Source organism: Drosophila virilis, chromosome 2, assembly GCF_030788295.1.
Source record: "Drosophila virilis strain 15010-1051.87 chromosome 2, Dvir_AGI_RSII-ME, whole genome shotgun sequence".
In the NCBI taxonomy this organism is placed as follows: Eukaryota; Metazoa; Arthropoda; class Insecta; order Diptera; family Drosophilidae; genus Drosophila; species Drosophila virilis.
Genome location: NC_091544.1, coordinates 10,772,564 through 10,785,968, shown reverse-complemented (window position 1 = coordinate 10,785,968; position 13,405 = coordinate 10,772,564). Strand labels below are relative to the sequence as shown.

The following is a 13,405-nucleotide window of genomic DNA, read 5'->3' as shown; positions in this document are numbered from 1 at the left end:
TGCGAAAAATCCAAAGGATAATTGGGCCGGCAGCCAGTATGGTCTGCAGCACTCTTATGTGTCATGCTTTAGCTATGCAGTTAGCTGCATTCATCAAGCATTTGGTGTGTGCAAATATTTGCGCTTAATACGACGACACGTAGCCGCCATAATCGTCACCAAGTGCGGGTGGCGACTGGACGCCAGGGAAACTGTTTGAGTGCAATGGTAGTTGTGGAAGCGGGTGGGGCGGAAATGTTGCGGATGCCAATCGCTGGCCAAACATCATCAAAACTCGCGCGGGCGGACTGCCAACGGCTGCGCTAATATTGGCGCATATAAATCCAGTGAAATGCAGTTAAATGCACTGAAATGAAATGCACTTATAACGCAGCAGCAGTTGGCTATTTCGCTGAATATTACTGAAGTGCAGCGGGGCCGCAGAAAGACAACGAGAGAGAGAGAGAGAGAGACCATTTTGTTATTTTAGCTATACAAAGTCTGCGGCACACAATAAACGGCAATTGACTTTGACGGCATGTTGCATGTGGCACATTGTGCTTCAAGTGCCACCGATATGCTTTAGGATAAAGGATAGTTGAAATGAGTTTGTTCACAATATTGATACATATGATATAATATAGCAAAGCATTGAATTGATAGATACCAGAATGGATTACTTACTAAACAAACAATCCATCAACTCCAACTTGCTGCAAATATGTTGTGAAAATGTGTGACGACCTCTTTAATGTTGTTATCCTTGTTATATTTGCTGAAATGCGGCATATTCAGCTTCTAATAAGGCATGTGACAGACAGTGGAATAAAGATTTTCCAGCCATAGTTATAGTTGTTTCAATCCATTCATTGTTTTCTGTCTGTCTCTCTTAAGCATTTGGTCTCAGATAGTTAAAGAACTAGGCTTAGTGAATGGGAGATATACATTCTCTATTTTGTCTACATACTAAATTAAGTAATACATATTATATATTATGATATTCCATTTCCTTTTATTGATGTAAACCAAAGTGTATTACAATAATTTGGGATATTTCTGCCTTTAGCAGGGTATTGCCTAGTCGAACAGTCTTGCTTGCTGTTCAGTTGTTAAATGATTTTGTCGGCCAAAGCAAACAGTTTGTTTATGAGTTGCGTTTTGTGTGTGTTTAGGCCAAACATCAAAGTCGTATCCAAATAATTGTATGCGTCGATTTGTTTGCAAACTTGTTAGCTGCCTCCACAGCGCGTTGCTGCTGTTACTGTGCTTATGGAGACAAATAATTAAATTTGTTCACTTTTATTTATTTGACAGATATCAACTTTTCTTGCAAGTCAAACAGGATGTGCTACAGGGCCGTCTGCCAGTGGCCTTTGAGCTGGCCGCCGAGCTGGGCGCCTTTGTGGTGCAATGTAAGTAAAACCAGAGTCAAACTGCAGGCGTTAGCTAAAAGTGAATCATTCATTTCTCAGCCGAATTGGGTGACTATGATCAGCGACGGCATTCAAAGGGCTACGTCTCAGAGTTTCGCCTGCTGCCCAACCAGAGCAGCGAGCTGGAAACCCGCGTCTCGGAGCTGCATCAACAGCTGAAGAGCATGTCGCCATCCAGCGCGGAGTTGAACTATTTGGACAAAGTCAAATGGCATGACATGTATGGCGTTGACTTGCATCCCGTGCTGGTAAGAACACATATGTTGTGCCCCATCTGCCCTTCATCCCCTCTTAGAACCAAACAGCAACCACAGCATGGAGCTTGGTTCACTGCCTCGGCTGCCCTGCAAGCAGCCAGCCATAAAAGGGGTCAGGGCGAATGCAAAGTTTAATTTCATTTCATGGCAAATATTATAAATCATTTGCTCACACACATTTCTGGGGACCAACGCAATGATTACCCCACGCCCCCACAACCCCGTTGGTAGACACGGCTGGTCTGTCTCCAGTCCAGACTAACCCGATATCCACCAGCCCCCGTCCGTTCGTCCGTCGTTTCGTATGTCGTAGCCGCTTTTGTGCTGCGTAAGTTGGCACTTCATTTGCATTTTTTATTGCCCTTTACTTTGATATCAAACCTCAATAAATCACCAGCTGTGTTTGTATACGAACCATGAATGTGTGTGAGTGTGTGGGGTGCGTAAGAGAAAGAGAGAGAGAGAGAGAGGGGGAGGGGGTGGGTTGTTGGGGATGGGGCAACGCTGTAAACCCTTGTACTCCACATGCCTGTGGTATGTGTGCTCCCGTCTACTTCTGTTTGTTTATAGACACAAATCATTGACTATCGCGGCGCCAGTTGCCAGCCAAGACTTCTCGCCTCTCCCTTCAGTCCTGCTTGCGGCGCCTTGCTTGCCTCTCCCTCAGCTTTTTAATTTAATTAACAGCTAAAATTACATTTATTTTCTTTTTGTGTGTTTTTTGCTTTATGTGCAGGGCGGGCCGAGTGGGTTAACACGGATGGGCCATAAGGCGTCGCACATCTGCTAATAGGCCAAGCTGGCCAAAACTTTTCTCTCTTGTTAACAATTTTTTTTGGCAATAGCCAAAAAGTTTTAGCTTTAACAAAGGCGCTCCCTTGCTCCCCAAAAAGTCTCTAACTCTAACTTCAGCTCGAACTTAGCTCATTCTCAATTCTATTTTCCTTTTGTTTTCCAGGGCGAAGACAGTGTCGAGTACTTTCTGGGCCTGACGCCTAGCGGGATTGTCGTGCTGCGCAACAAGACGACGGTGGCTCATTACTATTGGCCGCGCATTGCCAAAGTTTATTATAAAGGACGCTATTTTATGCTCAGGATAAGCGATAAAAATGTAAATTTCAGCGCACCAGCCGACAATACGAAAGACGATGACGATGACGACGGCGACGACGACGACGAAAAAGGCGACGACGAAGTATTTGCTCTTAACCATAAATATTTCCCTGTCGAGTGCTTCTTACAATTTGCAGTTCGTTTTCTATTGTTCGCTTCAAGTTTTTAATGTTACTTGTAGAAAGGGTATCACCAAGCATCTTGTCCGACCTACATCTCTCGAAAGAGTTACTTTTTAGAAGATAGTGATAGATTAAATTCTCACAAAGATTAAGCTTGTGATGTTATGAGAAGATCGCAGTTAGAATTGCTTAAAATGTAGTTCTTAAATTGAAAGAAGTAGGAAAAGATTTTATGGTATATTTCCATAAGTTTTAATAAAATTAATGGCAAACAAAATTTTAATTAGACATTTCGAATATTAATGAGCGATTAATATTGACGAGGTAAGAGGCAAGAATTTAGACATTCAAAGGCTTGGTGCTGTTATTAAGAAAATATTTCATTATCTAAATATTGTGTTTATGAATAGTATTGGAATATTCTGTTTATTTGAAATATTTTTTGCCTTCTTGCCTTAGACTCGCAGTGTATTCAAGTTTCAGTGCAGGAAAAACATTGTCTTTTTACAAGCATTTCGCAGTGTTGCCAATTTTTTTTTTTTTCGTTGTGTGACAACTTTTTGGCTGTCAACGTCCTCAAGTGGGAGAAGCTGAAGCACTCGTTAGACAACAAGTAGCTAGTAGCTGATAGCAGATAGCTCTTGCTCTCAGCTCCTTGGCAGTTTTTCTAACTTGAACACTTTTTGGTGCTAACGCTTTGATAATCAAAAAACTTTTCCGCAGTTGACGCACACAAAAGCGAAACTTTACCATTTTCCATCTCTTTTTTGTCGGTGATATTTTTTGGCCAAGAATTCACACTTTACATTGGCAAGAGGAAAGTTTGCCGCGGCCCCGAATTCAGCCGGGCATTCATTCACTCAATTTGCCTTTACTTGGCAACTGCATCTTTTGTAGGTACACGTCTGCGTCTCCCTCTCCGGCTCCGCCCTTGTCATCGCCTTCGTCATCTTCGTAGTCATCGTCATCGTCATCGTCGTGACTTGACTTAGTGCTTATCACACTTGCGCTATTCCTTCCTTGCCTTCTTCACAGAATGAGCTCAGCACTTATGGCTTCGAAACTCCACGCAAATCGGCGTGCAAACATTTGTGGAGATGCTGCGTGGAGCATCATGCGTTCTTTAGACAGGTGCGCGTTGCACCGTTGCCCAATTCCCAGTCACACGCAGCGGATTTGTTTCAACTGGGCTCCCGCTTCAGACACAGGTGAGTACAAGCTCCAAGAGGTGCTTCAAGTGTGCAGCCAAATCTGCCGGAAGTATAACCACATTCGAGTGGGTGATGGCTGTGTTTGTGCGCGGATGCTTTTTGGCATTGAAATAAGTTATTAAACGCAGGCTGCAGCCATAACTAAGATGCACAGCTTGTGCGATTTTGTCCAATTTATGAGCCAATTTGCAGCGTTCCAAAAAGTGAAGCCAATTAAAATGTAACCAAGCACTCCAAATCCTATTGCGAATGTGCAGCTAGCTCATGTGATTAGATCATTAAAGGCCAGCACAATTCAGTGCTGGGCTAAACGAACTTGTTCACAAATGGGATGAGCTAGCTTATAGCAATTTTGTTAGCAAGTAGTTCATTTGAACTGGTTCAGCAGAAGTTGTGGCATCTCCAATAGAAACAACCACATGGTTGCACATACATAGATCAAGTTTACACCAACCCGACTGCCCAGCTAATTGGAAGTCCAATAAAAATGTCGGATCTGCAGGCAGTCCGACAAACTCAAGTCGAGCGCAAAGCCCACTAATGACTTTCTGTGAAATGCCTCCAAGCTGTAGCCGGAGCTGGAGTCGGAGCCAAAGCCGAAACTGAAGCCAGAAACTCAGCCTGAGCCGCCGGCAAATGCAAGGCAATTGTGCATGACGAATGTGGCAGGGACCTATGTAGGTCTGGCCCCCGTTTTGACCATGTCCAGGTTCATGTTTATGACAGCCATTTGCGGTGACTGCGGCTGGGTCATTTACTGGGCGAAACTTTCTTGCACTTGGCCGCTACGAACTTGGTCTAAATCGAGTTCACGTGGCTAAGCGTTACACAGTGAAACTATTTGCCCGCCAGGGTGGTTGGCCAAAAGTTTGGGGCGCCGGCTCCGTCGCACTTTTTACGAGCGCTCGACAGGCTCGTCAGGCTCGACCAGCGTTTTTAATTTGTGAAACAAACGAAAGTTTTTTACAACCTTTTTATGGTTCACTGTTCATTATTACCAACCATGAGCATCTTGTACTATTATTGTTTTTATTTTATTTTTTTTCTGTTGCTTATTTTTGTTAATATGGACGCCTTCATGCCTACTTTTATGTTGCCCAACAATCGCATGTCTGACCCAACCCAACCAACCCACAACCAAAGTCGTACGGACAAGCAAATGGAGAAGGATGCACTTGCCGCCGGACGCGCGCCGCCCGCCTTTACGCGCGTACCCTCCAAGCGCCAGCCCCGACGCGTGATTGATGACTTTTTTAACAGCAACGGCGGAGGTGGAGTTGGAGGCGGCGGCGGCGGCGTCGGCGTCAGCGTCGGCAGCATCCTCATTGGCAACCGCCCTCTGCCGCAGCCGCTGCCGCTGCAGAGCTTGGCCAACAGCAATGCGAACGCCAACGCCAAGTGAGTACTCCAAATATCCATCATTTGTTTTCATTTCATGCACAAAAGTTTTGATTTACCCAACGTCAGTTCTCTATTTGTCGGTATGTATATATGCATATATATTTTTTTGTACGCTTCCTTTGGCGCCGTGGTCCTTTTTTGGAAAAAGTCTTTTTTCGGTCATAATTTTGTAGAGCCGCGCCGGCCGGAAGTGCTCTCATGTTGCTCGCTGCAGCATCTTCCTTTGATCTGTTTTTAATTTTCAGCAAGCGAGTTGTTTTTTTTTTTGGGGGGGCTTTCTCCATTTTGGTGGCTGTCTGCAGCAGCAGCCCCAAAATACGCAACAGCTCCCTAAGGGGAAAATATATATGCAGTTTCCCATGTTGCCATAGTGAAACTGTCGCCCCCTCTCTCTCTCTCTCTCATGCTCGCTCTCTCTTTATCTCTTTCTATTGTATCAGTTGAATTAAAAAAAATAAAAGAAAAAAAAAAAAACAATGCAGAAAACACTTCATCATGCCCCATGTGTGTGCGTGTGAGGAGTTGTGTTTGACAGGCCGCCGCCTTCGCATTGTTCTAGTGAATGTTATTGTTGCTATGATGTCCTTATTCAAGTGCTCCTGTGTCATGTGTTTTTGTGCTGTCCTTTTTTCGATTTCGTGCTCAAAATCCATTTAGTTGCCATTTGATGGCAGTTACATTGTCTAGACGCAACATTTATTAAATGTTTTATGGTTCTGAACATCAAATTATATATGGACAAATAAAAATCGGCCATTAGAAAAGCATTGGCGTTGGCCAAAGCGGAAATGTTGCCAACATGTTGTATCAAGACGAGCGAGAGTTTAATGGAAATTGAGTCATACGTCGACAGATCGAAGATTTATATGTAGGAAGGGAAAATTTTGGGAGTTGTAAACAGCAGTTTCCGATATTTGTTTGAGTTGGTTCCGAAAAAAGAAATTTACGTAAGCGATTTAATATAAAGAGTCAGCGATTAGTAATTCTTACAAGGATTTGGTAACAACATTATATATTGTACTTTTAATATTTACAGAAGTTGAGCTGTCATAAATCATTATTCTCAATTTCAATTATGTCCTAAATCTATGAGAAATCAGCTTCGAGACTCATGAAAACAGAATAAATGGAAGAATTTTCTTAATATTTAAAAAATATAAAGGACCCTAGTTTCCTATCTGAAACTTGATATATGTTTTATATAAAATATTCTACGAAATCATATTAACAATTAACAAATACTCTTTTAGCTATAATTGTTTTTTTTTTTTTAATCAAAGAGCTCTTAAATTGAGATACTTTACTTGCAAAGTCTTCATAAATCATACACTAATCGTAGGTAAGAGTGTATACTTCGAGATTTTTGCAGCATTTTACGATCAGTGGCTTTTAAATCTCATCATTAACTTGAGCAGTGGCAATGCCGCATTGACCCCATCAATGTCATTGGCGCAGCAACCACTATCTGTGCATAAATTATCCAAGATGGTAATAGAGCCCAGGGACTGTGGCAGCGCACAAATGTAATCGCTGGCGCAACAATTCCTAGGAACATAAGACAGAATAGATCACAGCAGAACTGAACCGGACAGAATAGAAGTGAACTGGGAAGAGCAAATAGCTCACGTCGTTTATCATTTGCAAACAAAGAAGCCAAACGTCAGGCGGGTGCAGTGGCAGCCAGGACAGGCCAATCAAGTTGCCCACACCATGGCAAGCGGGACATAAATCACAAGGCGCGACCGGAGCGATGGCACGTCCGGGGAGTCCACTTCCAAGTGCATGTCCATGTCCATGTCTGTTGCGATGGGGAGCTCGAAATGATTGCCCGCTGATTGCCAGTGTGGCAATTACTCAATTTTACACACGCGCATTATTTGTCTGTGTCGATCTCGCTGGCTGGCGGCTAGCTGACTGGCTGAGGCGATCCTCCTGGCTTGGCCCGATCCTCAGACAGAGGCCATTCAAGCGACAGCCTAAATGCCGCGATGCTGCAGACTTTAATCAACGTTTATGTTAAACAATTTAAATTTATGGCAAAATAATGCGAGAGCGTTGCAATTGCTGACTGATCTCAACCCCCCTCTCTCTTTCTTTTTCTCTTCACACAATATCCCACTCCGTGTATTTGCAGCAACTACGATAGTCCCTACCGCTCCACGTATAGCATACCCACTAGCCTGGGCGTGCGTCCCAGCCAGTCCTCGCAGCAGAACAACAACTCCAGCAGCTACAACAACAATGGCAGCAATTTGCAGACACCTGACTCACCGCGCAGCACGCGCAGCGCTCCATGGCCAAGATCCCAGCAGCGTTCGCTTTTTGGCCATAATCCCTCAAGTCCGCGCTCTGTGCGTTCGGTGAGCACCACAGGCGGTGGGCTGCATCATCACCACAGTCATAGCCACGGCCATGGTACAAGTCATCATCATCATCATCAGCAGTCGTCATCGTCGTCGCATCATCAGCATCGGCAGCAGCGCGCCAGCTCCTCATCCGCCTCGCAACAGCAGCAGCGATATCGCTCCAGCTCCGTAGAGAGTCATTCATCAAACGATTCGCGTTCCACGCGCCGGTAAGTGCATCTGGCTCCACACATACACAGTGCATCCCCTCGAGACTCACCCCCTCGACTTTTTTAGACACAAGCAACGCCATCGTCGCACCTCGGACAATGAGAGCGAGCTGTCACGTGGTTCGGGACGCTCTGGCCGTTCGCATCATCGCAAGCACCGTCGCTCGCATCGGCATCGACGCGACTCGGCTGGTGGTTCAGATCATGACAGCACCAGGGGACGCAGTTACTCAGGTCATCGCAGCTCCTCCATGCGCAGCGGCAGCGCTGAGTTGATTGACTCTACCACGCAGTGGCGTGAGGTGCAACGGCGGCAGGCGGAGGCAAGCCTGGGCCAGAGCTCCGTGCAGCAGGCGTCCGTGTCCAAGAGCAGCATGGTGGCCCGCAGTCTGCACAGCAACGATAGCCACTCGGACACGCACTCGCATCACAAGTCGCGTCGGCATCGCAAGAACAAGTAAGTAAACTGGCTGGGCTCGGGTCTGTTCACAGCTCTAGCTCCGTTATTCAACAGATCTCCCTCGGAGTCCCGTAGTCGCATGTGGAACAGCGAGCTGGCCAAGCATTTGCAGTTCGATCTGGTGGACACCGAGGGCATGTCGGAGCAACAGTTGCGCGAGATACCCTACACCGTGGTGGAGACGACCTCAAAGCGCTCCAACTCCAATCTCAAGATACACAAGAGCAACAGCAAGAGCAGCGTGGGCGCTAAGAGTACCGGCTCGGGTAATACCATCACGAATGGCAGCGGCCCGGCCAACGCTGGGCAGGCCAAGAATCGCGTAGATCGGATTAGAGGGTGAGTTGAGACATAGGATTCTAGGACTGCTTCAGGCAGTTTCTCATAATGCTGATTTGTAGACTCTACTACCAAAGCTCTCATCCGCATGATAGCAATGTCGGCGGCGTGGGCGGTGGTGGCGGTGGCGGTGCACCCAAGAACGGCTCTATACGCTCGGCCAGTACGATCTCCTCGCGTGAATGCGAGCGCAACAATGGGCATGGTCTGGTGCGGTAAGTCGCGAGCGATTCCGGATCAAGATCTTTCTTTGAGTATTGTCCAACTCTCCCATGTTTTATCTTCTGCAGCATGATGTCCAGCATGAGCATGGGCGACTTTATCTCACCTACGGGCTCCAATCTGAGTCCCTTGGAGAATTCAGCGTTACGCGTTTCGCACGAGCACACGGATTCAGGTCTGGGTGCTGATCAGGATTACGCTTACTCGTCGGAACGGTAATTATCTAGACACAATGGGAGCTAGCTCTATCTAACCAACATTGGTTTCTGTTTCTCATCTCTTCAACAGATCCAGCGATAGCACACGCTATGGCACCAATAAATCCTCTGGCGCCTCCAGTGGCAGTCATCGCAAGTCCGTTGGCAGCGCCGGCGGTGGTGGTGGCAACAATGGTGGCTACAACAGCCTCATGCAACAGACTGTGAGTAATCAGCAACAGCAGCAACGCTCATTATTCGCACAACAGCAACGCCAACAGAAGCCCAATTACAAATACGCTTCCTCCTCGTCCACTAACCCGAATCACAATCCAAACCTAAACCTGGCGCCGGTGCATAGCGCATCCGCCTCAGCTACTAACTCAACGCCGTCGTCCAGTTCGGCTGGTGGCAGCGGCAACGGCAACGGCAGCAGCAGCAACAACGGCGCCGGCAATCGACTGCTTAACTACACGACCTTTGAGAACAATCAGTACAAGTTCAGTCTGAACAATGCGCTGGGTAAGAGTTCGGTCAGTGCCGGCGGCGGTGTTGCGAGCAGCAGCAGCAGCAATCTTACGGGTAATATGGTGTCAGCTAGTGGTGGTGGTGGTGGTGCTTTCAGCAGACAACGCAGTTTTGTGGAGTGGCCCAACAATCCAGCTGCTCCGTACTATTATCAAGGACCATCTTCCAGTGCGGCACAGGTCAAGCGGCGCGATGCCAAATCGGATATTGGCGTGCCCACGCGTCGTTTATCCGGTCAAAGCCTCACAAAGACGCAGCTGCTTACGGGCGGGGCAGCTGGCGGCAGCTCTCAGCTGGCCAATGCCAGCTGCTATCCCATGCACTATGCGAGCAGCAGTGTCTCCAGTGCTGGCTACAATCGTGCGCCGGGCCAGCGCGTAGCTGGCGCCTCGCACGTTGCTGGTTTTGGTCTTCAACCGGCCAAATCAGATCTTTTCTTGTCCTACATACATGGCGGCGAATACGAGCGTCCCTATATCTACAACTACAAGATGCCTCAGATGCCGCCGGGCACTGCCAACAACAGCACTGGCTCCGGCACCTGCTCCGGCTCAGGCTCCGGTTCGGGCACTGGTTCGCCCAAGCAACTGGCCAGCGCGTATCACATTTCGGGCGCACAGACAGCGGATCCGCCGCCACCGCCGCCGCCGTTGTACGGCGGCTCGGCGCCCGCCAATGATGTCATGTACTATCAGTTTGACAAAGGCGCCGCCGTCATGCCAGCGCAGCAGCCGCCCATTGTGCAGCAGCCCAAGGCGGCAGCAGCAGCGGGCGCTGGCGGTGCCAGTGGGCCATTAGTGTATCTGCAACATGGACAGAATGTCGCGCCATCGAATGTCACCTCAACGCAGCAAACTGTGAGTAAGCCTTAGGCTCTGCCCCGTTCCCCTAACGCATGTTGCGTCAACCTGTCGCATGTGTCGTTCGTTGTTCTTCGTGTTGTTGTGTTTGTTCTTTGTCTTGCCGCATCCTTGTTTGTGTTGCATGTTACCCACTCTCTGTCTGTGTATTTAGTTGCTTAAGTTCGAGTTTTGTTTTGTTTTCGTTTTCGTTTTTATTTTGTTTCTAGTTTTCAGTTGCCGCCTTTTAATTGAATTCGTATATTATTCGCACTATCTTAAGCACTTCGTTTTTTATGCACTTAGCTGCATCTGCAACGGCAACTGCAACGGCTACTGCATCGGCTACTGCATCGGCGAGTGGCAGACCCACGATGTCAGTCGTTGCCTCACACACATAACGTATACTTCATTTTCAACTTGTGCTTATGTATACATACATATATATGGAGTACATATGTCTTTATATAGATACTTAGATCTCTTTTTTCGTACTCTCTTCTATTTTCGTCTAATAAGTAACTGAAGCTTTTATGTTGATTATTTTGTAAGACCCATTGTAAACAGTGTGCGGCGCTCTGGCCAAAAGGACTCCTGTCCTGGCCTTAGTTACATGCACACTTATCTTGGCATGCACACACTTGTGTTTGCATGTGTGTGTATGTATATCTGTGCACGTTTGTTTGAGTTATCAAAAGCGCCGCGCTGTCTGCAAATAAACTTGCCGCTATCTGCGTTTTGTGTCTGGCGCATAGACTGGAATTTAATTAACTTAAATAGACTGCGCGAAAATAAATACATACACATATACATATTCAAGCCAAGTAACTTAAAGATACACATGATTGCAACGTAATGTGTTTTGAAATAACTTTACACACAATTTCATATATCACCAGGGAACAGCGAAGTTTTTTATGATTTATACTGTATACAGGGTAATTGGAATGGATATTTACAACCCCGTTGGGGCTTAGTCTAGTGCGTCTGACAACCCCATTCAGTTATATAGAATCTTTAATAGGACAGGAAGCTGTCTGATATAAAAAGTCTTTCATAATTCCCTGTTCTACAGGGATATCTGAATTCTAATATTTAAATAATATGAATAGGCATATAGCAGTTTGATTTTACAATTCAAATAGCTTGAAACAAGCAGATGGCCTATAATTAAATCTGTTTTGGAAAATATATATCATATAATTGCCTAACGTCGAATACATATGAACATATTTTGTTAAAGGTAAAATTGTTTTATTGTCTGTCATTGTAAAATGTAGTTGCCTGCAAGGAAAGGAAATTTTATGCCATTATAGGATTAATATATTAAGTATGTTAAAGCTAGACTTCAAAATATTCTAACAAAGGATCCCATACACATACGTACTTTAGCTCAATTTCACACACCACTAATTAAGAGCAAAAATATGCCAACTAATTTTCGTCTAGCAAACAAACAAATTGCTTGAAAAGCAAAAAATATTTAATGCCAAGGAAATACACAAGCCAAGACAATGGGAGAGGCTGGAAGGCAATAAAGCAGCATAAATAATAAGCAACTATTTGCGCTACATTATCCAAGTTTATGTAACAGCAAATGCGAGGGGCAAGGCGAGGCTTGGTGCGGTGTCAAGCTCGGTACAGTGGGCTGCCCAGGCAAATAATTTCAAGTCAAGTTGATGGCACAAAATCCGCAGCTACCACAGTAAGAATACTTACAATTCTTAAATAAATTCTGTGAGAGCGTAGCTCGACACGCTCACACACATACGCCACTTATATGTGTGTGAGAGTGTGTGTGTGTGCGCGTGTGTGTATTTATGTGTGTCGCAAATGTCCTTCATAGCAAAAACAGACACTACATAGAAACATTCTCGAAATGTTTGGCATAATTTTGCTATAAAATAAATTTTGCAAAATTGTTTTTCCCTAAGCTGGAGGCAGCTTAGTAAAGCGAAGACAGCGTCTGGCAGCATCAGCAACAACAACTACAAAAACAACAACAACAACGGCAGCAGCAGCCAAAGGACATCAAATAAAACAAGCAAATCAAAAATTATGACAGCACAGCAAGGAGCGAGTCAGGAACTCAAAGGGCCATGGACAGAGCGATAGAGATAGCAATAAAGACAGACCAACGCACTGTAGAACGATACTGAGATCTCTCCGTAGAACCCAGAGGGCAAACGATAGGCGTGGGCGTAGGTGTGGGCGTGCCTGGCATGTGGCATGTCCTTGCTAAAGCAGTTAAGTCAATAAATTTACTGATTTAATGTGCCAAAAGTTTCGATTGTTGTCCTGGCCAGTACGCACTTCACGCTGCCCCTGAAGAGTTGTGTAAGTGCCTGCAGTTGTTATTGCTATTGTTGGCATTGTTTTCTATTGTTGTTGTTCTTTGTCGCCCTAAGGAGCTGCACACTACAGCACTAACAAATGTTAGATTAACACAATTGGTAAACAATAAAAGCGACAACTTATGGTCAGGCTTATTGAGCTTAAAGCCGTTTTTCGTAAATGACCTTTTAAGCAAATAGTCAGGCAAAGTCTCAAAAAGCCTAACATTTTACTATACACAATTGAAAATAACTGCAATAATTGAATATAATTCAGAGTTTCAATAACAATTACACATGACATATAAAATGTTCATAAAATTGTAAAACAATACTTAAATTTCAATTGCAATGAAATTTGATAAATAGCAGTGTGCACAAACATTTTGCATAATA

General features: G+C 45.4%; 1 protein-coding gene across 8 annotated transcripts in view; it reads left to right on the top strand.

Moving 5' to 3' along the window:
• Positions 1–13,405, top strand: part of LOC6631040 (band 4.1-like protein 4) — a 62,890-nt gene that overhangs the window by 41,585 nt on the left and 7,900 nt on the right. For 3 of the 8 annotated variants that reach the window (XM_032439011.2, XM_070206715.1, XM_070206716.1), the window contains exons 5-15: positions 1,294–1,391; positions 1,452–1,660; positions 2,628–2,780; positions 3,940–4,112; positions 5,259–5,513; positions 7,651–8,091; positions 8,159–8,548; positions 8,606–8,890; positions 8,953–9,105; positions 9,181–9,327; positions 9,401–9,533. In XM_032439011.2, coding sequence (XP_032294902.1) covers positions 1,294–1,391; positions 1,452–1,660; positions 2,628–2,780; positions 3,940–4,112; positions 5,259–5,513; positions 7,651–8,091; positions 8,159–8,548; positions 8,606–8,890; positions 8,953–9,105; positions 9,181–9,327; positions 9,401–9,533 — 2,437 coding nt within the window. Of the gene's footprint in view, positions 1–1,293; positions 1,392–1,451; positions 1,661–2,627; positions 2,781–3,939; positions 4,113–5,258; positions 5,514–7,650; positions 8,092–8,158; positions 8,549–8,605; positions 8,891–8,952; positions 9,106–9,180; positions 9,328–9,400; positions 10,695–13,405 lie in introns of all 8 variants that reach the window. The other 5 variants (XM_032439005.2, XM_070206714.1, XM_070206711.1 and 2 more) reach the window with 3 other exon arrangements.